General features: G+C 39.6%; 1 protein-coding gene across 1 annotated transcript in view; it reads right to left on the bottom strand.

Moving 5' to 3' along the window:
* PGM5 (phosphoglucomutase 5) overlaps positions 1 to 27,149 on the bottom strand; it is a 67,141-nt gene that overhangs the window by 18,355 nt on the left and 21,637 nt on the right. The window contains exons 7-10 of the mRNA XM_042447752.1: positions 14,785 to 14,900; positions 5,591 to 5,726; positions 3,607 to 3,790; positions 3,076 to 3,210 (exon numbers count right to left, since the gene is read on the bottom strand). Of these exons, the coding sequence (XP_042303686.1) occupies positions 3,076 to 3,210; positions 3,607 to 3,790; positions 5,591 to 5,726; positions 14,785 to 14,900 (571 nt within the window). The remainder of the gene's footprint in view (positions 1 to 3,075; positions 3,211 to 3,606; positions 3,791 to 5,590; positions 5,727 to 14,784; positions 14,901 to 27,149) is intronic.

Below are 27,149 nucleotides of genomic sequence, written 5' to 3'. Positions count from 1 at the left end.
AGGAATAAGGATATACAAATGGGGGGAAAGTGAGGTATAAACAGAAAGAGAGGGAGTGTGTAACAAAAGACTACTACAGAGTGCAGTAGAGAGCCAGCATGGTTTTGAGCATTGGACTGTGACTCTAGAGACCAGGGTTCGAATCCCAGCTTGGCCATGTTAACCCACTGGGTGATCTTGGGCAAGTAACACTCTCTCAGCCTCAGAGGATGGCAATAGCCAATTCCCTGTGAAGAAACTTGTCAAGAATATCATGTGATAGGTTTGCCTTAAGGTTACTGTAAATTGGAGATGATTTGAAGGCTTGCAACAACAACAACCACAACCAGAGTGCAGTACACAGGGTAGTAAAGGTCTTCTTTCAATGTACCCCATTCCATAACTGCCTTTTCCTACTACCATTTTTATGGCTACTCCTCAAAATGTGTGCATTGAACATGTTCAGTCCTGACTTGATTATTTTAGGACATTTCACATAACATCGTTAGACGCCTTTAAGAAGGCAATAAAAATGGATCTCTTCTGGCAGGCCTTCCCTAACTGACCTCCTCGTAATGTTTACTCTCCAGTTGCATAGCCGTTCCCATCAGACTGTGATAGTGATTGGTTTTATTGGGAGCATTTTATTGGGAATTGTTGTTTTAACGTTATTTTAGGGTGGGAGAGAGTTTTAGGGTGTTTTTGCTATGTTTTTACTTGTGTCTTGCTGTGTAGCATTTTTATTGTTCTTTTGTTTATTGTTACCCGCCTCGATCCAATACAGGGAGAGGCGGGATACAAATAATAATAATAATAATTATTATTATTATTATTATTATTTCTCCTTCAGGATTTTCTTCCTTAAATATATATATTTTTAAAAAATTGGGATCCCCTGGATTTGATGAGACTTCCCTTTCTGGAACAGATGGTGCCATTTTAACTAGATATGGCTCTACACCCAGATAATTATTGTATTAGCATATATGAATTTATTTATGTAAAGTAATATAAGAGAAAATATTTATGTATTTTATATATGAAGAGGGAGAAGAAGAAAATTAATACATTGCTTTGATTGATTATGCATGATTGAGATTTAAAATGATATTGTTTCTTTCCTGTAGTATGATTCAACAATGTTAAACATGAGATAATATGAAAGGAGGTTAGAGGATTCAGTATGGGAAGTTAGACACTGGAAATGGGAGAGGTGGAGGAGCCCTAGATAAGTAAGGAAAAGAGTACCATCTCCCTTAGAGATAAGGGAAGTACAATGGTGGCTCCACCCTAAAAGAGTGGAGAGAAGCAGGGCCCTACTTGGTCCACCAGCTGCTTGTGTGAATGTTATAATGCGGGAGAAAGAGAGAGAAGAGAGACTGCAGGTTCTGTGCCTTAAAGGTTTGAGTGGAAGCAAGGTAATGACATTAACTACCATAAATAAAAGGAAATGTCTAATTGGTTTTGATTATCTGCTTTTTTAAAATGAATTTGTGACAAACTTTATGAAGCTGCTAATAAAAATATTCATTAACCTTGGTTTTTTTGTTGTTGTTATATTCTTATCTCCCAGCTTTTTTGCAGTATGGAACACAAGGGGGCTTACAGCAGTTAAAAGAGATATAGCTAAAAAATATACCAGATATAAAATGAAATATATAATTGAACTATCTATAAAATTAAAACCAGTTCAAAACGTAACTATTAAAAATGACAGCCAAAACACAGATAGACAGTACAGCACAATTCTGTAAGACCCAATTCAGAGCAGTCAGTGTTCAAAGGCTTGCTGAAATTAAGAAGTCTGAACCTGCCTGCATAAAAGATATCAGGGAAGGTGCCAGTCAAATAAAGTTCCATGTTACAAAAACCACAATTAACAGCTTTCATAGCAACAACAAAGTAGCAAAAGGAAATTCTTCAAGTCATGGTAGCAAATTGATATCAGCAATAGACTTCTCAGTCTCACCAAGTGAGGTGTCATAGTAGTGTTTCTAGAATATTTGTTGTTTTTCAGATATCCAATCATAGAAAGAGACGGCAAAATATATGTGGTAGTTATCTGTATTTGTATGTATTTTGTTTAGCAAAGCTGTTTATGTTCCGATGACACCAGTGTCCCTCAACCTGGTGCCTTTTAGATGTACTGAAGTATAAATCCCATCATCTCTATGCAGAATGGTTAGGGAGTCCAAACATCTTGAATCCAAAATGTCTTGGGGGAACAAGACTGTGAGGGAAACTGGTGAACATAGTTCATCCTTGTTTTCCAATTCATCACATGTACTTTCCCCTCCCCATGGGATCTCATTTTCATTTGTGATCAACATAATAACCTCTTACATTGCATTTGCTATATGTATGTAAACATCCTCCTTTCCTATCATTAATCATCATACATATACATATACACGTTACAAACTGGCTTTTGGCAATGAAATATTCTACCCCTGAGCTTAAAAATCTGCTCACGCTTTCTGCTGTTTTTATTCCAACAGACTAAAATGGCCACCTGTAGCTTAATAAATATTGGCTAACCATCAGCCACAATGTGTACACAAGTCTAGCAAAACTAATCACCAACCTACTATTAAAGTAAGCATAACACCAAATAACTGTAAGAAAGATTGAAAACACAAAGGGGTCAAACACATCAGAAGCCCTCATCAAGCCCTGATCAGCACGGGACCGCGGCAACTAGATGCCGTGGTCCCAAGGCCAGCCACTGCCGTAGTCCAGAATGGACTGCTGGCAAGGAGTGATTTTTCCCCACTCCTTTTGCGGCTAGGTTTGGGCCACGTTAGCAGGTCTCAGTGTGGCATACGTCATCTGCACGCCATGCCCCCGAATTGGCCCAAAGGTGGCACTTTTCGCCCATCTGTTTCGAGCCAAAATTTCCTTTGAAAGTCCTGTTTAAAATATCAGCATTTGGAATGTTAATTTCTTTACTGAGTTATGATTTGATTGTTTAAACATGTTAATGCAGCTTATGTTATTGCTTGCTATCTTGCCCTTCCTGCATGGTTGCTCATAGGAAGCAAGGTTGCATTTGGCCCATTCTAGGAACCGGACTCCCTTCTTTCTTTTTATACGTACCTGTGGTTCTCTGTCATGTTTGCTGGGGTCCTTTTCATAGCTTTCTGCATAGATTCGGAGGGTAGCACGTACATGACTAGAAGCACTTAATCTGAAGATGAGTCTAGATGCATCAGAGAAAATTATCCTTAGACCCTTAGAGAAAAGAAAAATACAGATATTAGAAGCAGTCCTCTGTTGAGAATAGTTATTTGCCAATATTCTGTCAATATATTATGCACAAGAATGTTTAAACCACCTCATAGTTATTAATTTAGTATGATTTTATATACTGATATAATTCTGCACCAGTTTTTAACTTGCACAATTGCTTTGGCTATTCTGCTGATTAAAACAGAGAGCATGCACATATTATTGCAGTTTGAGGTGCTACTGATACTCTTTTGTGTATCTGTTTTTACAGATAGAAAATCAGCATCTTTATCACATGAAAACCTTGACAACTGTGCAATTTGAGATATTTTTCACAAAGCATTTCCCCAGCTCTAGTCATATGCAGTTGCACAAGGGAAAGATCTTTGCTTTTCATACCTGTCTTTTGCTCACAGTGCCATCTACGGGATCCACATATTCAAAACTGTTTGCTTTTTGCACAGTGTAGACATGACTTCCAACAGCAAACTGTTGATTAGTGAAAGACTTATCAGTGATCAAAGCTTCCAGGTCTCTCATTATGAAATATGCTGTTCGAGGATCCAGTGCTTCATAATCAAATCTTGCATTACAAAAATTAAAAGTACAAAAGAAGCTTGTGAAATGTCATGTTTATAGCAATTTATTAAAAAAATAAAAATGTGACTTTCACCTGTATTCAGACACATGTGTCTGAATGGCAGATCTGGCGAGAAGGATCAGCATCATTAGATATTGTTTCATATCCCATGGAGGAAGGGATATGACATAAAGTATGACAAGAAAAGGAAAAAGGATTAGCAGGCTCCACTTCCCTTGTCCTCTCCTTCTGGACATGAAAGGGGATTAGGTTTACAGGGAGAAGGAATGTAAAAGGGCAGACATGAGAGAAGTGAGTGGGAAGGGATTCACTTTGAGCATCTGGCCAAAAGAGTCACAAAATGTGGAGGCACTCCTCAGCTGTCTGGTTTTATGGTACAAGTACTACTACCACCTTAATGCCAGTGGCCATGATAATATATCAGCAGCTGGTGCACCACAGCACCTACAGTATATAAACTTCTGCTATGCAGTGCTAAATTAATAACTTTCAGCTCCTTTGGCAATGGGTCTACATGAAACTCACTTTCCCACTAAACAGCAAACCAAGTTTCTGCTTGATGATGTTTTTAAGGCCAGACTCCAGAATCAGAGTTTGACTACATTGCTGAAAGGTACAAAGCAAAGAGCCTATCCTTTACATTCTAATGCACTGCAGCAGGGCTCACTTTATTCAAACAATAAAATGTTGATTACTGAGGCCAGTGTAGAGAAGACTTCACATGAGAGTTGAAATATTGTAATTTATTCTATCTTCAGTCATATCACAATGCCAAAGTTATGGTTAAAAGAGCTAACTTTTGTGCATTTCTTATGTTGTTTAAAATGTCCATAATATTTTACTCTATTCTACTTTATATCGTACTTGCATTTTTGCTGTACTGTATTTTATATTTTAAACAGCCTATTGTACTTTATATCTGCCAGATTATGAATAAATTAACACTGAACTGAAACAAAGAATTACAGTGTCACTTCTATGGCATGCATAAATCAAACTTTCAGACCAATCTAGCTCATTACCTCAAATTTCAGTTCTAAAACTTGACTGAACATACTCAGTAGCCACAGAGTGAGGTAGGAAATAGAAAAATGAGGAGGGGGATACAATGGAGCATTGGTGCAATCTTAACCCAAGCACTCTACACTGCAACATTTTGTTGTTGATCTCACTTGTCAAGCTTAATTAGAATGACAAGAAAAATAAGTAAAGAGCCAGTGTGGTGTAGTAGTTTGAGTGATTCTGGAGACCAGGGTTCAATTCCTTGCTCAGCTATGAAAACCACTGGGTGACCTTGGGCAAGTCACATGCTCTCAGCCTCAGGGGAAGGAAATGGGAAACCTCTGAACAAAACGTGCCAAGAAAATCCCATGATCGGTTCACCTTAGGGTCACCATAAGTTGGAAACAACTTGAAGACACACAAGAACAAGTACTATAACGAAATAATCATATATTTAGAATATCACTAATGGTAAAATATCACTTCCTAGTATATTAAATTGAAGGAGGTTAGGTTCTTTGTCACTTCTTAAATGCGTATAGTACTGGAGTCACTGTATAAGAGACTACTGACAGACTTGAGACCATTGAGTACTGTGTTTATCGATTAGAACTTCACAGCTAGTTTGTGCTTTGGCAAAAATACACAGACATATGCAACCACAATTATTAATGATTTTATAATTATTGAATTGGTACATTAAATTCATTTGGCACTGTACATAAACAAAACAATTATTTAAAAACGAAAGTGGCTCTTCTCTAGAGCAGCTATTATTACCTGCAGTAGTAGTGACGGCCAAATTTTGTCCAGTGCTCTCTAACAATCTCTTCTACACCCTGGTTTCGAGCTGCCATGATAGAGAGCCAAATGAGTACAGCCCAAAGTCCGTCTTTCTCACGGATGTGGTCAGATCCTAAGAGTAAAATAGTAATAAATAAATAATAATAAAGTTTTTATTTGTACCCCGCTCCTTCCCAAGATCAGGGCGGCTTACAGCAAATGGTTAAAACAGAATAAATACAGTACAGGTTAAACAATTAGTACAATAAAAAACAAGCTAAAATGCCCCATAAGCCCAACCTCTTGGCCACGAAGTAAACATATATTAAGTGTTTAAACCTTTGCTGAAAGCAGAAAATTAATACTGGTTTGTTTGTTTGTTTATGGTAACTCTTAATTCTTAGTTATACACATGAATTAAGAATTCTGGATCTTTATGGAGGAAAATGCAAAAATGCTGGAATAATAATAAATTAGAAAACCTCAGCCTAAGAAATTCAATTGAATTGGTACATCTGCATTGCTACTATTTCACCAGTTAAACAAAGTATTTTTGTTAATGTAATCCAAAGTGGTTGGTAAGAAGGAAGAAACTCTTTGTTTTGTAAATCTATTGAAAACTGTTATGCTTACTTAGTGTGCAACTAGCCAAATTTCAAATATGTGTCAGATTGGACACAAACCTCCAAACAGGCTGTGGCTAGCTTGGGGTGGTTCTGAGCATGGTACAGCGGATCCTTATATTCACAGCGCTACCCCACCTTCTCGACATTTTTTATATTTCTATTTCACTTTCTCCATCCAGGCCTTTCGCATTCATTTCCCTATACTGTATTCTATTTCTTCACTCTACATTATTTTTATTTAGGGAATTTAGAACATGTTAAAACTGCTAAATGTAACATGAAATATAAATTGGTACTATGTATGAAGATATCAAACAAAGCATCTGTGCTGATAAACCCACATCAAATTTTCACCAACATTTTATTGCTGTAATAAATAATAAGATGATCCTCTCTACTCATGCATTTGCTGGCATATGACTGGATTAATCTTTTTATAGATTGGCATCAATCGCAATTGACTGCCTCTATGATTTATTGCATTGAGAATGGGAACAATAGTTTTACACTAGAGAAATATTTTGGTATTCATTTTTAAAACTGTTTTTGAATACTGCTTTGAGTCTTAGTAGTAGGCTGAAATACTACTTCTACTGATAAAATATTTAGTAAATCAAAATTCATGTGCATTTTAAATCTGTAAGAAAGAAACCATACTTTATTTAATTTTCATATTATGCTAAAGCAAGCGGGAGTGTGCACATATTCTGTCAAATTTAAAAACCTCCAGGTGTGTGTGTGTGTTGTGTGTATGTGGGTCACTACAGATTATGACAACCCTAAAATGACCCCATCCTGGGGTTTCTTGGCAAGATTGGTTCTGAGGAGATTTGCCATTGCCTTTCCCCTGAGGCTGAGAGAGTGTGACTCTCCCAAAGTCATGGGTCTCCGCAGCCTTCCACCCTCCTAAGTCTCCTTCACTTCCAGCCCAATGCTACCTCTGAAGCCCTTGTCTCCCCCATGCATCCTCTTCCCATCACAATAATAATAATAATTCTTCACCCCAGAATGCCATCTCTGCAACCGCAACCTCTTGCTTTGCCACCCCAGAATGCCTCACATGCACATACAATAAATAATAATAATAATAATAATAATAATAATTCACCTTGGAATGCCATCCCTGCATCCTTTGCTTTCCCTCATTGCCACCCCAGAATACATATATGTAGCAAAAGCATTCTGTATCAATTTGCCAAATTGAAAGAGAAACATTTGTAACATTCGCATTGTAGCATTTGCATATAAAATTTAGAAAAAAAGCCTTTTGCAAGGTGCATCCTGGGAGCAAGGAAATGAAAGGGAAAGTACCACAAGCAGACACACATTCTATCTATATATGTATCTACCAGTAGCAAAAAGCATGCGCATAGTCTGTCAAAAATAAAAAAAGAGAAAGCTGCCTGCGAGAGCAGAAGCTTGCTCCGTTCCCTGCCCATCTGATCCGCCCTAAATTGACCCTTCCTCCGGCTCCTTCCTCCTCCGCTTCCTTCTCCCCCATTACCCTGATTCTGCCCTTGGCACTCCTGGCTCCATCCATCACCCCTTTGGCACCCATCCTCCAGCTCCTTCCTTCTCCTCCTCCTCCTTTTCCTTCCAATGCTGCCCTCCATGGCCCCCTTCTTTCCCCAGCTTCCTCCTCCTCCTCCTCCTCCGATGAAGGGGAGGCATATTCTGCCCACTGCCCTCCCTCTGACCTAAATCCCTCCCCTGAACTTGCCCCAATCATGATCGAGGGCAAGTTCATATTTGCCGAACCTGTTTTTCAAAAATGATACAGCTTTTACTCCACTTCTAAATGACCTGCGCTAAGAGGCATTTGCCCCAGAACAGGTGTGCAAAACTCAAATTCGCTTGTGGGAGATTCGGGGCAAATACAAACTTCACATGCATAATTTGGTTCCTGATCCGGGGTAAAAGGTAGTCTCAATGGCCCCTTAGTATGTTGACAAAGAGGCCCACCAATTCTGAGCAAATTTTGTACCAGTGGGGTAAGGCGAGGCATTTTTTTATAGACTGAAAATTCATTGAAGAACAAGAACCAGAAAGATTCATATAAGCTCAGAGATGAAGTAAAAATTATTCCTATTGCTGACAAAAGGGATTAAATCAAATATATAAATCATAGGTAAGCCTTCTTAATGTTGACTAACAATTCTCTGGTGAGAACAGCAGAATGAAGGCTGTGCCTGCCACCTTGTTTTTCAAAGTCCAAGTCACTGTTCATAATACCTGCATTTTCTAACTTCATTTGACAAACTGCATTTTTCTGCTACAAAAAAGTAAGAGGTTACAACAGCACTGGCTGAGTGCCAGGATCAGCTTCCAGAGAATAGATCTGGGAAGCCAATGAGACATTACAAAGAAGAAAAGAAAGAAGAACTCTTGTCTTTTTATAGCACAAAGGATATTTTTATTAATAAGGAAGAAGCCCTTCTCTTTAAAAAATATCTAACTAGCTAACATTTTTTACATTAGTGCAAGATTTCAGTTTACGTATTTTCGAAAGAAAGCAATCCCTTAAATGGCATCAAGCTGTAATGATTGCTGGTTACAGAGACACAGGTTTGTAAGATTTATCTTGTTGTTTATATCACAGAGAAAGGTCATCAATTTATGGTACATTAGAATGTTCCCAACAATAAAACCATATAACTGCCAGGGTCTGACTCTCTACAGAGGGCACAGAAAAATTATTCTTGACATTGGCTCAGTTGCCAAGTACTGTATGTGGAAATGTAGAGACAACAAAAGCCAACATAAAAAACAAAACCTCAGAGTGTTAAAATATGGAATTACTAGGTGAAACCCCCATATTTTTATTCATTACTGTATTTTTCATCTTCATACATTCTCTTTACATAAACTAGCATGGGTTTACTGTTTAGTGTACATGTTTATGATACCAGGAGCTCCGCAAAGAAGACAAAATCTTTTCCCATTGTAATGAGAAAGGCTAGTATCAGCTTGTATTCCATATGTAGATTTGAGGTTTGCTTTCTTTCCTATGATTCTTAAGAGAGAGAGGAGGGTCCACAACTACGACATGACAAAACACTCAAGGTAGATGCAAGCTCATTTCTTTCCTGCTAGTCTGCTCTACTGAAAAAATGGAAGTGCTTATTTTTATTCTACTTTTAATTATTTTTTTTAAAAAAACTTTTTGACTGTTTTTACTCATACACTACCCTGATATCCTAAAATATAAGGGGGATATAAATGTAACAACAACAACAACAACAATGGATGTTTTCAAGTTCAAGAATAAGAAGTGCAGGATCTCCAGAGATCACTCTGAAACACACGAATTCACTCTGCATGTGAGATCCTACCTTGAGCCCGATATATTCAATATGAGATTAGTTATAATTAACTCTTCTGCTAGTTCCTCAGGGCAATGGGTTCAGGGAAGCTGAAGTGTGTAGATAGACAACAAGTCAATAAATTGAATAAATATGGCCACGGATTTATTAGCTAAGGGTTACAAGTTTGACATGGCATTTTGCCAGAGAAGTTATTGCACAGTTTTTTTGTTGCCTATAGTTATCTTACAGGCTCACCTAGGGAGTGGCAGAAGCACCTGTTGTTTGCTTTTTCTATGAAACACAGTAACACAAATGTTCCAAGAAGCAATGTATTTCTTAGAAGACTTACAAAAAAAATTAACCAACTCACTCAAAATTAAACTGTCTGAACTTTTGTATCCAATCAAATGAATAGGCTGAAAACTCTTTGTCCCAGAATCAGATCCTACTGTCCTCCTTCCCCTCTCCTAAACATTTATCACCTACATTTTTCAGATTTCTTGGGAGATACTCCAACCAGAAGATGACAGCTAGAATAATAGACAACAAAGGTATTTGTTTAAATTTCTTCTAGCCAAATGATTTGTTTTTCTTAAGAGATGGACTTGTGAAGAGCAGGGCAGAAAGGGGGAAGTAAAATCAGTAAATAAGATGCTGCCTTTGTGTTTATTACTGCATTTTCGAAGTTTTACTCTCAATACAGTGGATGTTACCCTTTTCTAATACTACTACTACTACCACTACTACTATTACAATTTAAAAGCACAGTACAATTAAAAACATACAAAAAAAAATCAAATGTGAATACGATCATATCCAAATGTGACCTTTGAAGCTTTCCCTTTAAAGCATCATCTTGCCAGATCTTAAAGCAATGTTCAGTTTCCAAATTAAATTATACTCTGGATCATTTGTACATATTCCAAATGCCCTGCTGTGCTATAATCTATATACAAATACCAGTGAACATATCAGTTTAATTTAGACATGAGGTAGGAAGTACTCATGGAAAGTGACATGGAGCAACCAATGTAAACTTAGGGAAGAAACAGATGGCCCTGAAGGGGCGACTTGAAGCTGCCCCTTCTGAAGATGGACTGGGGCCGTGGCAAACACACGCCGCAGCCCCAATCCACCTTGAAGCCAGACAAAAAAGGAGCAGCAAAAATCCGCTCTTTTTACAGCCGGCAAAAAACCCCCAGCTTTTCCTGCCCCACTGTGGTTTGAAGCCAGCTGCATGCCACACCACCAGTGTCTTGAAGCCGCCCACGTCCAGCTTCCGGGCAGCCTCAGGGCATCATCAGAATGTGTGGCGTGTAAACACTGCATTCTGTTGACACCCTGAAGGTGTCTTTTAAGGACCATCTGTTCAAGTCCTTAGTGAGGGCAGCTCCTATCCAATATTTTCCTCTAATGCACTTTGAATAACTGTTTTCTAAAGGACAAGAAAATATTAATTTTGTATTGTAAAAAGATTTGGCATTTGTTGATGCACACACATTCAATTAAAAATATTCCTACAATATACAGTATAATTGACGGTTAACATGGTTACATCATGCATGCTTTCCCTGTTTCTAAAAGACTTAATTCTCCAAGGTGGGAAGATAAATATTCAAACAAGTTTCATTTATAAACCGCTTCATACCGCCTAAGCAGTGTTTAAGCAGTTTACAACTGTAAGCTAATTTGCCCCCAACAATCTGGGTACTCATTTTAGCGACCTCGGAAGGATGCAAGCCTGAGTCGAGCTTGAGCCCTTTTGCTGGTCTAGAACTCGCAACCTTGAGGTTTTGAGTGAGTGGCTGCAGCACAGGCATTTAACCACTGCGCCACCAGGGCGCTATCATTCAACAGTCAGGAGTTCTCACTGATTTAGCTACACATGAATGTGTATTTTATAGATATAAACTTGTAGAAAATGTATTTTTAGAAATATGGTGATCCTCCAGATGGAATAAATGTTGCTGATGGCTGCTGCTATAGTTCTCAGATTTTTACAAAATAATCAGATGGCACTTTTGTTGCCAAGGACTATCCAGTGGCAATTCCTCACACTTGCAGCAACATTTTAAATTCTAGGATATATCCCAACAACAACAACGTCTCAAGGAACTTCTATGGTTTAATATTCCTTGGCCGTTCCTCCTCCCCAGTGCTAAAAGGAAGGAACGTGGCTGTTCTCCTACAGTTTACATAAAATGATGTATAGAATTCTACTTCTTTGTAATTGTATTTTAAAAATCCAATAATTACTTTTAAAAATCTTCCACGATCTTACCTCATCTTATAATTTTATATCAATAATTGCTTAAACTCATATAGGATTGCAATGCAGGTACTCTGAAGTTATGAGTGTATGGTAATTTAAGTTTCCTAAGGCTTCAGCCTTTGATAAGAAAATAAAAAATATTAAATATCAAAAATGTCAAAGCCTGTTAGGGTCTAGATTTTAATTATCAGAGTAGCAGAAATGTGCCTTTGTCTAACACTGGCGCGTTACAGAGAGCCCAAGGAGGGCACTCTGCTGCCACTGCCGGTTGCTACGTCCGGGAACCGCAGCGGCCAAACCGCATGGTTCCCGGGCACAACAAGAAAGAAGAGCCGAAATGGCGCTTCTTTCTGGGCCCGGAAGTGGCACCGCGAGGCGCTAGTTGCACACTCACGGTGTCACTTCCGCCATGAGATGTCCGGACACTATGCATCCGTGACGTCAAAATGGCGGCACCCATGTGGACAGGTGCTGCCATTTTGTACGGACTCAGTCCGTATTAGGGTTGAGGGGCGTCCGGAAGGGACGCCCCTTCTCAACCCTAACATGCTCCTTTGGCGCATCTGTAACGTGCCTCTGCTTCCCTAAGAACTGAGACTGACTTCAAAAACAATGCAAGTAGCTTGTAGTTCAAACAAAAGTTTACTAATGGCTTTAATCTATATATACATACAGACTATATCCTAATCTAGCTAGTGAATAGTTCAGGTAAAAAGAAAGTTGAGAGACTAAAGGGGTATATGAACCAAATCACATGTTCAGTTTGAATGAGAGAGGGGGGGAGGGAGCTTGCATGCTGGAAATCTCTATCTATCTAAGGAGGGGGAAAGAGAATGCAAAAATCTTCCAATTATAAGAATCTGGATGGGTAACATTTTCTTGCTCATTAAGAAGGCAGTTTGTTGAAATACATTAGACATAGCATCAATTTGGAGTTTTAGCTTTTATCTTGCCACTATTATTAGTGAAAGGACAAATACTGTCAGGGAGACATCAGCAGCAGGTTTGACCCAATGGCTTTATTTATGACCCCCAATCATAACTGAAAGAACATCTTTTTAAGCAACACAAACCAATATGTACAGATTAGATGTCAGTGTGGTGTGATGGTTTGAGTGCTGCACTATGACTCTGGAGGCCAGGGTTTGAATGCCCACTCAGCCATGAAAATTCACTGGGTGACCTTGGGGAAGTCACAGTCTTTCAGCCTCAGAGGAAGGCAAAGGCAAACCTTCTCCAACAAAATCTTGACAAGAAAATCCCAACAGGTTCACTCTCGGGTCATCAAAAGCAGGAAACAATCTGACAGTATACAACAAGAACATGTATAGGCACTAATTTTACCAAAGTGTAGGCATGGCTTGGGGTTAGTTTAATTACTTTTAAATTAATATGTTGAAAACAATGAATTTAATTTATTAATGCTTTTAGATATCTGTAAACAATCTGTGGTTTTATTTTTGTAATTTTATATTGTTTTTAGCTCCCCCCCTCAGCTTTTTAATTGTTTTAATTACTTTATTACGATATGTTGTTAGCATTTTTTATTTGTGAGCCACCTTGGGTCGCTTTCTAGGAGAAAGGTGGCATAGAAATCAACAAATAAAACAGAGCAAAATAAATATAGTTGGCCCTTAGTATATGTGGAGGTTTCATTCAGGACGCCCACCTGTACCCACAGATGCCAAAATCTGCAGGACCTCAAATCCTGTGGCTTTTAATGGTGGGTCACAGCTGTGGCTGCATGCAAGTGCTGCTATTTGGGCCAATGGGGCTTGCTATCTGTGGATAGTCAAATCCACCGCAGATGCGTGGATACTCAAATCCATGGATGGAAAGCCCACGGTTGGGGTGGGCATGTTGTATTTAGAAGACCAATTTCAGGCATTTGTGGTGTTAAAGCAAGGGAGTGACAAGCTGGTTCAATATGATTAAATATGGGTAACCAAGCCGCAGGACAGACCGTCCAAAAAGGATGGTCTCAGGTGCCTAGTTTTGGTCCGCAGGGAAGCTGCAGCCTCCAGACCACAGGACTTCCCCATGGACAAAAAAGAACCTGCGAAAAGCGGGTTCTTCTTGTGACGCCATTATGACATTGCAGTGCGCCAGTGACGCACTCGTGATGTCATAATGCCGCTGCAACGTGCGGACACTATACGTCTGGCACATAATGATGGCAGCGCCTATCTGTACAGGGCGCCACCATTTTGATGCCCTCATCACATGCAACAGGCGAGGGGCGTTTAGATGCTCCGCCCCTCGCACGTGCCGAGGGCGTCCTTTTGCGTCCATCTGGACAGGGCCCAAAATAGTTAGGACAGCATTATAGAAGATCTATATGGATTATATCTTACCATTTGTATTCCTGAAAACAGCCTAAGACCATCATGAGTTTTGACGGATTGCCAAGCAGTTATGTAATGGAATGTATCAGTAGATTTTAAGTCTTCACCTCTTGTAGCCACCAGGAAGAGGGAAATACATTGTGTACATGCTTGTTTTGATAAGACAAGTCACAAAATGAGAATGGAGACCCAGCGGAACAGTACACATAACTGCCAGATTACAGTTCATTTGGCCAGTCATGAGACAAATATGTATTAAAAGGTACAAACATCACTAAACCATCATGAAATTACGCTTGATATACCTTTTCTTCATATAGTTGTTTGTTGTTGTTGTTGTTGTTGTTTGCCTTCAAGTAATTTCTGGTTTATAGCAACCCTAACGGCAAACCTATCATGAGGTTTTCTTGGCAAGATTTTTTTAGAGGGGGTTTGCCTTTGCCTACCTTTGATGGTGAGAAAGTGTAATTTGCCCAAGGCCACTCAGTGGGTTTCATGGTCAAACGAGAACTCAAACCCTGGTCTCCAGAGTCGTAGTACAACACTAAAACCACTAGACCATGGTGGCTCTCTACTCCCTAAAGCATCATGGAATTACATTTGGTATATCTTTAATTCATATAGTCACTGTATTATGTCTCACCAGTGCCAAAACTTTCTTCTCCACACAGTGAACATCGACCAGAATCCATCAGATTTGAGAAGAACCTCCAGCCTGCTGGTGTTTCATACACAGGAACTTTCATGGATTTTGCCACTCTGAAAGAGATAATCACATAACACCACATTAGTGGAATGGTTCAGTGATTTACATATATGGATGCACATTTACCCCATCAAGGTGAGAGATTTAGTTTACACATATGTAAGTGTGTCTGTGTATACTCTATTCCTTGTTATACAGTACTGTCAATGAATAAGAAATAAAGTTATTACCAAGATTTGGACTGTCAGTTAGTTGGTTATGGCTGTACGATGACCATAGGCAGCCCCATATAATTACAAAGTTTTATCTTCAAAACTATATTTTCTTTTCAGCTATTGACCTCAGAAATATATAACGCTAACTCGGTTTTAAAACAATCAAAATGTAGCAAAAATAGATGGATTGAGGTGCAATGAGGGTGAGCCCCACCCCGATCTTGCAAGGGGGGGGCAATGCAGCCCTCCAGTGCCTGGCAGTAACCCACCCTTGGTTAATAATTTATATAAACTGGCTGTGTTTGGTCAGCATCTGAAGCTTCATGGGGTTGCCATATGTTTCCAGGTAACAAAGGCGTGCACACACGCACTCACACACATACACAAACACACGGCTTCTTATATCATGATTTATGATGCTGTGGATAAATGTAATAACTGTATACTTTCCTCTTGGTGTTTCTTCCTCTTCTGGTGTTCTAAGTTGATCTTTTCTGCACTATGAAAAAGGGTTTTAAAAATACTATCTGAAGATGTATTTACAGTGCAGCTTTGCCTCTCATGGCTTTTCTGTCTTCCAGGTGTCAGCTGCACATTAAAACTGCTGATGGCAACATGAGAGAATATCTCCAGAAACATTTCCAAAACATACATCAACACTTCACTGTTACATATTTCACTCCCAGGGGCCTCTGGAAATGGAAGACACCCTACACAATAACTTAAGTGTTTTGTGGTAACAAACAGCCAAAACAAGATGAGTAATGTAGGACAATGATCTAAAGTTCAGTTACAAAAGCTGTTCACATACACTGTAGGAATAATGGCATTAAAAATGTACTTTGAAGGAAGTAACAAAACAATAAAGAAAGTAAAGACAAAAGTTTAACTGAGACGGTCATACTTCAGCCACATCATGAGAAGGCATGACTTAATAGAAAAAACACAGATGCTTGGAAAGATAGAGGGCAGTAGGAAGAGAGGAAGTTTACATATTGCCAAAATCCAACCATTTCTCTCCGACTCTACTGCCAAGATCCTGGTCCATGCCTTAGTGATCTCACGACTTGATTACTGTTAACATCCTTCTGGCAGGGCTTCCCCTCTCTCACCTCCGTCCTTTAATTTCTGTCCAGCATTCAGCTGCACGCATTATCACTTCCGCCCACTGCTCTGACCATATCTCTCCTGTGTTGGCATCACTTCACTGGCTCCCACTCCCTTTCCGCATTCAGTATAAGCTCCTGCTGCCCACATTTAAAGCCCTCCATGGGCTGGCCCCTCCTTACTTATCAGACCTTCTTTCTCCTCACCTTCCCACTAGGGCCCTCTGTTCTGGTAGTCAAGGTCTACTGTCCCAGCCCAGGATTTCCTTTGCCCCATCTCAGATTCGCCCCTTTTCACTCGCTGTCCCTCACTCCTGGACAGTAGACCTTGACTACCCGAACAAGAGCCATCACTTCTTTAACCAGCTTCAAAACGGAGTTGAAGACCATCCGGTTCAGAGAAGCATTCCCAGGCCTTGCATAATTGTCGCTTGCCTTCCTGGATGAAGATTAACCATCCATTATGAAGCCAAACCCTCCCTCCAGTCCGTCTGCCTTGGTCCAGGCCTTGGAGGTAGAGAGGAACTGCTGGACCTCATCCCCTTCCCCACCACTACTCCCTTCCCCTTTTGTGTGGTGTCTTTTTAGATTGTAAGCCTGAGGGCAGGGAACCGTCTAATTAAAAAGACTGTATGTACAGCGCTGTGTAAATTTACAGCACTTTATAAATAATGGTTAATAATAATAATAATAATAATAATAATAATAATTTACATATCAGTTGGGTAGACAAAGCCAAGGAGGACATGGCACTGAGGGGCTGTGCAGACCGCCCCTGAAGAGGCAGCCTGCAGCCACCTCCGTCTTCACCACATTGGAGCCACGGCAACCGGATGCTATGTCCCCGATCTGGCCTTTCCCCGGCACAAAAAGAGACCTCCAAAAGTGGCCCCTTTTTGTGCCCTGGAAAGGGCGCCATAACAACCAGCGCTGCTGCTTTCTGGCACTCCTTTGGCACTGCGTCATCTAGATGCAGTGCCAGAGGAGCACCATGACACCACGTACCATGTGATGCAGCACACAGTGTCATGCCAGCCTGGGGCAGAGTCAAAGCTTACATCATGCAGACGCCATGCCCCAACTCTGCCCCCAGGCTAGCCAAAGATGCCGGTTTGCACAGCCCCTGTTTGCAAGACTTAAGGGAATTTTTACTTGAGGGCAGTTAACCACAACAACACAGCAACCTAAGACTTTTCATTGCTCCTTTTAAGAGTTACTAGCCTTCATGAGTGGACCAAAATAAAATTTAAAAAAATAGGATCCTGGAAAAAATTCTAGTAGCATTCTTTTGAAACCAGACATAGGATATTACTAGATGACTAATGTAGGGCAGGTTTGGAAATTTGCTTTCCCCTTGATAGAGACATTTCCTTAGAGAGGGATCACAACCTGCCAATGGGTGGTTCAACAGTAGCAGCGTGGAGGGCCACTCATCCATCTCTCTCAAGACCACTATGATTCACATGATTCCTCTCTCTTTTCTAAAGAATTCTAAAAAGAGAAACCAATGTGAATTAGGAGTTGTTGATAGTCCTGAGACAAATAATGTGGAATGATGCTGATTACTATCACAACACAGGACTAGCTTTTTTCAAAACATTCTTGGAAGCTACCTCATATTTGCCTTATTACATCCTGTCCAAATGTTAGCCACTCTTGATGTACAGCTAAGGAAGGAACTAACATTAGCTAAGGGCTTAAAGGGTTTCAATTAATAGTGGAAAGAGCCGTTACAGGATCTTTGATGCTTTACATTTTGTAAACTGAAGGTTCAGGATTATTTATTGACAAGGAAGAGAAAAAATATATTTAGGTGGTGCTGGAAAAGTTATTATATTTTAGGTGGGTTTCTTTGAATATAACTTTTTTGATCTGTAGTGGTGTATTTATGGGTCGAAACAGATGGCTTGTTTAGTCCTGCTTGACACTGGCTTCAGGGTGTGGCGTTTACACGCCCCACGCCAGACAGAAGCCAAGCTGGTAATTACATGCCAGCCAGCTTCTCTCCCACTTGGGGGCATGCTGTTTAGACACCACTTTCCCCAGAGCCAGCTTTTGGGGAGGAAAAGCTGGCTCTTTGGGAGAAGGGGAAGCTTTTTTCTACCCCCAAAAGGAGCTGATCATATCTGATCTTTTTGGGGGCAGAATCTGGCTGGATTGGGGCTGGGCATCTGTTTGCCCTGGCCCCAATCCAGCCTAAAGGGAGCAACTTTAAGCCACCCCTTTTGGGCTGTCTGTATCCATCCCTATATTTATTATTCTGTACAGGTAGATCTCAGTTAATGAAACGTATGTGTTCGTGGGCATTATTTTGACAGAAAGTTTGGTGCAGGTTGTGTCTCCCATATCCAAAATGCTTAGGATCAGAAGTGTTGGGTTTTAGAATTTTTTGGATTTTGGAATATTTGGTTATACATAATGAGCTGCCTGGGAGATGAGACCCAAGTCCAAACATAAAATTCATTTATGTTTCATATATAACTTCTACACATAGCCAAAAGGTAACTTAATACATAATATTTTTAATAATTTTGTGCATGAAACAAAGTTTGTGTACACAAAACAATCAGAATGTAAAGGTGTCACTATCTCAGCCACCTATGTGGACAACTTTGGATTTGTAATATTTAGGATTTTGGAATTCTGGGTAAGGGAGATTCAACTTGTATCAGAGGTAAAAATAATATGGAAAAAATAGGGATAGTTTCCTACGCCACAAAAAAGAAGAAGCCAGGTGTCCCCTAGCCTATAATTGTATATTTAATTTTTCCTGCCTAAATGCAGCATCTTACATTTATCCCTGCTGAAATCCATTTTGTTTTAGCCTAGTTCTCCAATCTGTCAAATTCTTTTTGAATTCTGATCTGGAGTATTAGTTAGTCCTCATAATTTGGTGTCATTTGTAAATTTGATAATCATTCTATCACCTCAGTGGATTTCAGTGAGCATGGAATGAAATAAATCAGGGATGGGCAATTGTGTCAAGGGTGTGGACCACTTTCCTGCAATACCAGTGCAATACCGCTTTAATTGTTATGGCTACTTTCTATGGAATCCTAGAATTTGTAGTTTGTTTTGGCACAAGAGCTCTCTCACAGAGAGGCTAAATATCTCTCAAAAGTACAGATCCCAGAATTCTACAGAACTGAGTCATAGCAATTAAAGTGGTATCAAACTGCATTAATTTGCAGTGTAGATGCAGCCCAAGTTGGTAAAATGTTCCACTTTGACCTATTTTCAAATTTATTTTGAAAATAAATCAAAATTTATTTAAACACATTTTTTCACCTTTATCAGTTTTATTAAACATATTATTAATAAAACTAATTCCCACATAAAATGAAAATGTTGGCATTGCTGTTTTAAGACAATATTCCTGCATTGTCCTTTTAAGAAGGCTTGCCTTGCCACTTGCAATAATCTGTAATGCTTTCACAACTGCTTCCTAGTTTAAAGAAGAAGCAGTTTTGCTCCATAAGCTCCCTAAATGTAGTATTTCAATAAATGTATTGATTTCTAAATCAGTGTTATCCCTCTTTAACTGTTGCAATGTTCATCAATGAATTCTTGTCCTTCTGTAGAAGGCAGTTACCACAATACTTTTCCTCTCCTCATGTCAAGCTTTCTCTACTCTAGGTCCTGATCCATTAGTAATTTGTGAGCCATGTTAAGACAAACACTATGAGAACACCATAATGTCATGTAAGAATTCAGGAAGCATTTCCCTCTCCAGTTCCTCAGATCTTAGTTAATTTCTGAATTAAGATGATTAACTTGTTTGTTTATTTTTCCTTTGTTCTAAATGATGAACTCTGGTGTTTGTACTGCTCATCTGACCCTGTTAACATTTTAACAGTGGCAGGTCTATGAAATAGATGTTTCGCTTCTGGATATTTTCACTCTGCATGCACTGTGCTCCCTTAAAAGGCATCAACTGCATATTGCAAGAGTGGTACCAAACAACTGCCAATCTCCCATATATGGTTAAGTATTACAGCTGTTACTTCCAATGTCTGTTACAAAGTGTTACTCCTATCATCTCTAATTTATGAACTGAAGAAAGCACTGGAATGGAAGGTCTTAACACATAGAACAGATATAACCAGGACATTTCAGAAAGATAAGCAAGATAAGTGCCAAATGGCCTTCTTGAAGCATTGCAAAGTAGAAAATATCATAAGCTGTAGATGGAACCAAGAAGGTAATTATTCTAGCACTTGATAGATGGGAGGCAACTACAGAGCAAATACTTAAAGCAAACAAATGAAGGCTTATGCTAACTTAATGGAATCTCTGCTTGATATTGTTAGTATATCAGTTGCCTGCATTTTCACAAAAAATGGCAGTTAGAGAACTCTTTTCTTAAGAAAAACTGGAGTCTGACTGAAAAATCAGTATGAGCTTTAAGCTTATGATGTGCAGCATGGCTCAAATAAAGAATATCAGAAAATAGTTATAGACCAAGTATAGACCAAGATAACTAAAGGCTTTGGAAAATTTTGTACAGAATTCTGTACACCAGCATTAACAGGAAAATTTAGAGGAGAGTGTGCTGGGAGTTAGTAAAAGGTAAAGGTGGTCCCTTGACATGGATGTCTAGTTGTAACAGAGTGTAGGGGACGGTGCTCATCTCCATTACTAAGCCAAAGAGCCAGTGTTGTCCAAGGACTGCTGTGGTGGTCATGTGGCCAGCATGACTGCATGGAACGGTGTTACCTTCCCACCGATGTGGTACCTATTTATCTACTTGTATTTGCATGCTTTTGAACTGCTAGGTTGACAGAAGCTGGGACTAGTGACAGGAGCTCACCCCATCATGCAGCACTCGGGCCTTGAACTGCCAACCTTCCCATCTTCCAATTGTCAGAATTGGTGTCTTAACCACTAAGCCACTGGGAATTAGTACTCAGTATTAAACCTGCTGGATCTCTATGGCTGTTGATGTATAGCAGGGGTGGGAATTAAGTGGCTTTCCTGAAAGTGTTGGAGTGTCCCAGCATTCCTCTCCATTGGCTATGCTAGCTATATTGGGACTTGCAGTGCAGCATATGGAAGGGCCCAATTCCCATTCCTGATACATACTTGTTCTAGTGTTTTTCCTTTATGCAAACATCTATCTCAGATTCCAAAAGCACTGGTCTACAGATTATAAAATGCTTAGTACATTAATGACATTGAATAAACTATTCTTTATATCAAAATAATATTCTGAAAGGAATCTTGTCCGGCAGCATAATTCTACACAGAAGTAATTTCCATTATGTTCAGTGGAACTTATTCCTTAATAAGCGTGTTTAAGACTCAAAGGGCCCAAACAGACAGGCCAAAATAAAGCTGCTTCGGGTCACTTTGGAGGTATGCTGTTTAAATGATGCAGTCCTAAGGACTGGAAGAAAGCTTTGGCGCAGCTTCTGGCCTCTTAAGATGCATGGGTTTTTTAAACAGCATACCTCCAAAGTGACCCGAAGCAGCTTTATTTTGGCCTGTCTGTTTGGGCTCAAAGTCAAGTCTGGAGTCAGTTGGCCTCCTCATTCTCCTTGGCCTGTTACAGACAGCCAAAATAAAGCTGCTTCGAATCACAGTGGAGGTATGGTGTTTCAATGATGCATGCGTCCTAAGAGTCCAGAAACCACACCAAAGCCACGCTCCAGTCCTTAGGGCTGGAGCATGGCTTTGGTGCGGATCGTAGGACGCATGCATCATTGAAACACCATACCTCCACGGTACTCCGAAGCTGCTTTAATTTTGGCTGTCTGTAACAGGCCCTTGTTTCTTCTCTCTCCAGCACAGATTGTTACATAAGCAACCACTTCTTCCCATATCCTTGCTCTGACCAGAAGTCTGCTTTCTTTTGAGAAGAATGAATCAACGTGGAGGAGCGTGGATTAGTGGAGAGAGCTAAATCCCAAATAACTGTGACAATATTCCTGCATATTTAAATATGGAACTGCCCAAACCAATGTTGAAATCAGAGCTGGTACTGGATTTAGATGGGAAAAGGGCATATACGTTAGGAATATAGAACTTACTCGCTGACTGCAACTTGAGCACCTCACTGCTCTTTTCTCCAGGTAATTTCCTCCCAGTTGTGACTTCAAAACCAGTGACCTGGCTAAAAACAAAACAAAACACTTTTGGGGAAAGTGGCAGTTGGGAGGCAAACTCTGGGAAGATTCAGCCCCCTTCCTCTGCATGAACCTCTCGCTTTTAAAACTGGATTCATCAAACCATTTTTCTTCAGTTTTGGAACAATTCCATCTTGGTACTCACACTATGCTATAACCATATCAAGCTTAAGCTATTTGTTGCTCCAGATTTAATTACCACTGTATTATTGCATTTATTTTAATATTTTGCCTGAATTACTATATTTATATTTTCATTGGAAGCTGTCCCAAGAAAGCTTTTACAGGATACAAATCTCTCAGACAGAGAAACAAATAAAACCAAACTAATGTACAATCAACTGAGATACTTCTGCAATTATATTTATACTTATTTAAAAGTCCTATAGTGGCATTTCCTTCCTGCTTATCTTTGTCTTTTAATTTTAAATCTGTGGATTGTTTCATTGTATTTTAAGAACTTTTAATGTTTTTCTCTGTATTCGGATGTGCTTTTAATTGTATTTGTTTTAACTTTTATAAGTTCTTTTGTCCCAGTGCTGGGAAAAGGCAGAATATAAACGAAGTCATCATTATCGCCACCATCACCATCTTCCTGTTTCATTTTAGAAAAAATAAAATCAGGAAAAATAATTTGTTTTGTTACAGTGCTTCAAATCTACACACAAACAGTTTCACATATGGGAAAAATTCAATGCCAAGTTAAATGGCCCTGTATAAATAATGATAACCTGGAAACCTTTGTCTTGATTTAGAAGGGAAAAGACTTGACTGCTGTGAAATAATGATAACCCAGATTCAGAAGGAAATTTAAAAATGCAGCAGCTACAGGATGTTTAAAGCTGCTGAAAGTTCTCAGTCGGATTCAGCAGATTTATCAACTACATGATTTTAAAATACTTTCTGACATTATTATCTCAAGTGCTACAATGTACTATAAAGCCACGCAAACAGGGACAATGTCATCAGCTCTTATTCAAAACTAGGCCAAAGGGATCAGAGGATCCTTCAAAGCTAACATGTCAAATCACGGCAGCTGTCAAAATTGTGTACAGTGCACCTGCGCCATACGTTTACGCTGAAGCCACACAACAAAAGAATGAATGACAGGGGCGACCATGGCACATGCGCTCTGCTGAGCCACAAGCACAAGCCCCATTATATTGAATGGGGCTCGAGCATACACATTTTTCACCTTACGCGGGGGAGGGGGTCCGGAAAGGATCTCCCCCGTAAGGTAAGGGTCTACTGTATATGCATGCATGTAAGAATGGATCCTAGCTTAGCTAGGGCTAGCAGTTAGCAGAATCTCAGAAAGTGTTTGTTATTCACTGACCACATTAATAACCAATTATCCTGTGTATTTATAAATGCCCTCTCAAAACCTGAATGTTTCTAAGCTTAAATATGCCAAGACCTAGAGCCAGAGTCTCTTAAACAGCAGCAATCAGGCAGAAAGCAGAATGTTTCTGAACATTTCACCTCAACTTTGAAGCAACAGCACTTTGGGAAAATGTCAAGACTTTTCATCCTCAAGTGGTTCCAGCTGTTCTTCAAGCTATTTTAAAAAGGAAAACCTTCCATTTTAGGAAGGTGTTTCGGTTGTATGTGGCTGTTCAACTGAACTGATTTTAACTGTCTCTGGACTGTGAAGGACTTTTATTAGTGATATACTACATTATTTCCTACTACTGTTTTAGTGTTTTAGTGCTTTGTTGTTGTTACCTGCCCTCCAGTTGATCTCAACCCAGGGTGATCCTGTGGATGAGACATCTTCAAGACCCCCTGTCCTCCATTACTCTGCTTAGTTCCTGTACATTCATATCTGTGACCTCCTTAATAGAGTCCATCCATCTAGTATACGGCCTTTCTCTCTTTCTACTTTCCTCCACCTTTCCTAGCATATTTTTTTTCCAGTGAGTTGTGACTTCTCACGATGTGTCCGAAGTAAGACAGCCTAAGTTTTGTCATCCTGGCTTCCAGGAAGATTTCCAGCTTGAACTGCTCTAGGAGTGTTTTCATGGCCTTCAGCTGTCTTGGAGAGGAAGCTGAAGGCTGGGAGAAGGCCAGGAGGAGGCAGAGGTGCACGCCTGTGGTTCTTTCTCTCCAGCGAGACAGCTAGAGGCCGGGAAATGGCAGGGAGGAGGAGGAACGGGCCGTGTCAGGTGAAATGATGTTGCATGCCACCTGTGACATGCATGCCATAGGTTCGCCATCACGGGCCTATTCCAAACCTTGTACTTTTCCCTAGTAGCCTCTCTTTCCTAGTTCTTTCCTAGCTGCTCTCCCCATTCATAATTTTCTGATTTCCTGGCCGCTGTCCCCATTACTATCAATGTTTGTAGTTGTTCTATCAATGTTAGTAGTTGTCTCAGGTCTGGGAGGTTTTCTGCTAGTACTATGGTATCATCTGCATATCTCAGATTGTTGATATTTTTTACTCCTATTTTCATTCCTCCTTCTTCTGTGTGCTGGCCTACTTTTCTTACAATATGTTCTGTATACAAATTGAATAGGTAGGGTGAGAGGATACAGCCTTGTCTGACCCCTTTGCCAACTGGGAACCATTCTGTTTCTTCAAGTTCTATTCTGACAATAGCTTCTTGTCCTCAGAACAGATTCCTCATCAGGACTATCAGATGTGTTGGCAACCCCATGTCTTTAAGGACGTTTCATAGCCTTTCATGATGTATTCAGTCCAAGGCTTTGCTACAGTCTTTAAAGCATATGCTGATTTTCTTTTGGAATTCCCTCACATCATTTTCTTTTAGAATTCCCTCATGCCATCGTGTGTTTGCAATGTGGTCCCTAGTGTCTCTTCCTTTCCTGAACCCCAATTAGATATCTGGGATTTCTCTCTCCATGTATGTTGCAGAATTTTGAGCATAATTTTGCTTGTGTGGGAGATTAGTGCTATGGTCCTATAGCTGCTGCAGTCTTGTGTGTCTCTTTGGGGGGGATGGGGATTTTCCAACAGTTTCCAATCTGTTGGCCATCATTTTGTTTACCATATCCGTTGACATATGTTACTTAGCACTATAGTTGACTCTGTCAGTGTGGACTACAGCAGTTTGACTGAAATATCATCTGTTCCTGATGATTTGTTTTCCCCCATTTCTCTTATTGTAGCGTCTACCTCACTTTTTTAGAATTTGGGGTTCATCTTCATATGGTTCCTTTCTTCCACATGCCATTCATTTTACCATCTCTTTTATATAAAATTTCTGTGTATTGCATCCAATGTTTTTTTATTCCTTCTTGGTCTTGAATTATGTTATTTTTATTGTCATAAAGCATCCTGGTCCTTGGTTTGAAATTTCATTTGATTTCCCAGATTTTGTGGAATAGGTCTCTCATTCCTCCCTTTTTGTTGTTATCTTCCATTTCTTTGCATTGATTGTTGTAGTTTTCTTTATCTTTTCACATTAGCCATTGTACTGTTGCATTCATAGTTAGTTTGTTCCTATCTCCCTTTTGTTTTGCTTCTCTTCATTCCTTTATTACTTGTAGCGTTTTATCTGTCATCCTAGGCTTCTTCTCTCTTTTTCTCTACTGAGAGCGTCTATCTGCATTCACATTTTCTTATGTCCCTGTAGCTCTTCTGGTTCTTGGTCTATTATGCTTAGTAGTGCAAATCTGTTCCTTATATTGTCAATAAATTCTGATGAGATATTGTTTAGATCATATTTTGGTATAATGACTGGTTTTGTTTTCTTCCTGAGTTTTACTCTCATTTTTTATATGAGTAGTTAATGATTTGAGCCACAGTCAGCACCTGGTCTAGTCTTGACCACCAGTATGGCACTTCATCATCTTTTATTTCCGATTATATAATCTATTTGGTTTTTGTGTTGGCCATCTGTGATGTCCTTCTTTCTGGTTGTATGAAAAATGTGTTTGCAATGAATACGTTACTGGCATCACAAAAATCTATCAGATGCTCACCTGCTTAGTTTCTTTTGCCTAAACCGAATCTGCCTACTATTTTTTATTATTCTTTGCTTCCAACTTTTGTGTTCCAATCTCCAGTGATCAGCTTGATGTCCTGTGCTGCTGTGTTGTCAGTCTCTTCTTGTACTCCCTCATATACTCTTTCAATTTCTTTCTGTTCTGCCTCTGTGGATGGTGCATATACTGTATATACTCATGTACACATCTAGAAATTTTAGTCAAAAAACACCTGAGTCAACTTATCAATGGGTCAATGTAAGTACAGTGGTACCTCGGGATACGAAATACCCAGGTTACGAAATTTTCGGGATACGAAAAAATCCCATAGGGAATCATTGTTCCGGGTTACGAATGTTTTTTCGCGTTACGAAAAAACTTTTGGTGCTTTTTTCGGCTTTTTCGCACGGAATCGCGGCTTTTCCCCATTAGCGCCTATGGCAATTCGGCTTACGAAGGCTTTTCGGGTTACGAAAGCGGCCGCGTTACGAATTAATTTCGTAACCCGAGGCACCACTGTACCATACTCTAACTCTTACAAAAAAAGGAATCCACTTCTGATGAAAGGCTAGCACTTAATCTGTCCCTTTGCTTCTTTATTTAGATTCTTTTTTACATGCCCCTAAGTTTTACCCTTGACTTATCCATGAGTCGTATCAAAAGCCGTAATTTTGGCCCCAAAATCTGTCCTTGACTTATACATGAGGTCGACTAATAGTTGAGTATATACGGTACTTGAATTATGGTGATATACATAGGTTTCCCATGAAGCCTTATTGAGATGATTGGGTCTAATTTTGCATTGTATCCTTTGACTGCTTTTGCCACATCTCTTCTTAGTATGAGAGCCCACCCATTTCTTTGTTCTTTTCATATCCTGAGTAGAGTGCTAGATAATAACGATCTAT

The sequence above is a fragment of the Sceloporus undulatus genome, chromosome 2 (assembly GCF_019175285.1).
Source record: "Sceloporus undulatus isolate JIND9_A2432 ecotype Alabama chromosome 2, SceUnd_v1.1, whole genome shotgun sequence".
NCBI lineage: Eukaryota > Metazoa > Chordata > Lepidosauria > Squamata > Phrynosomatidae > Sceloporus > Sceloporus undulatus.
Note: the sequence above shows the minus strand (reverse complement) of the source record. Positions and strands in the feature narration are given on the sequence as shown.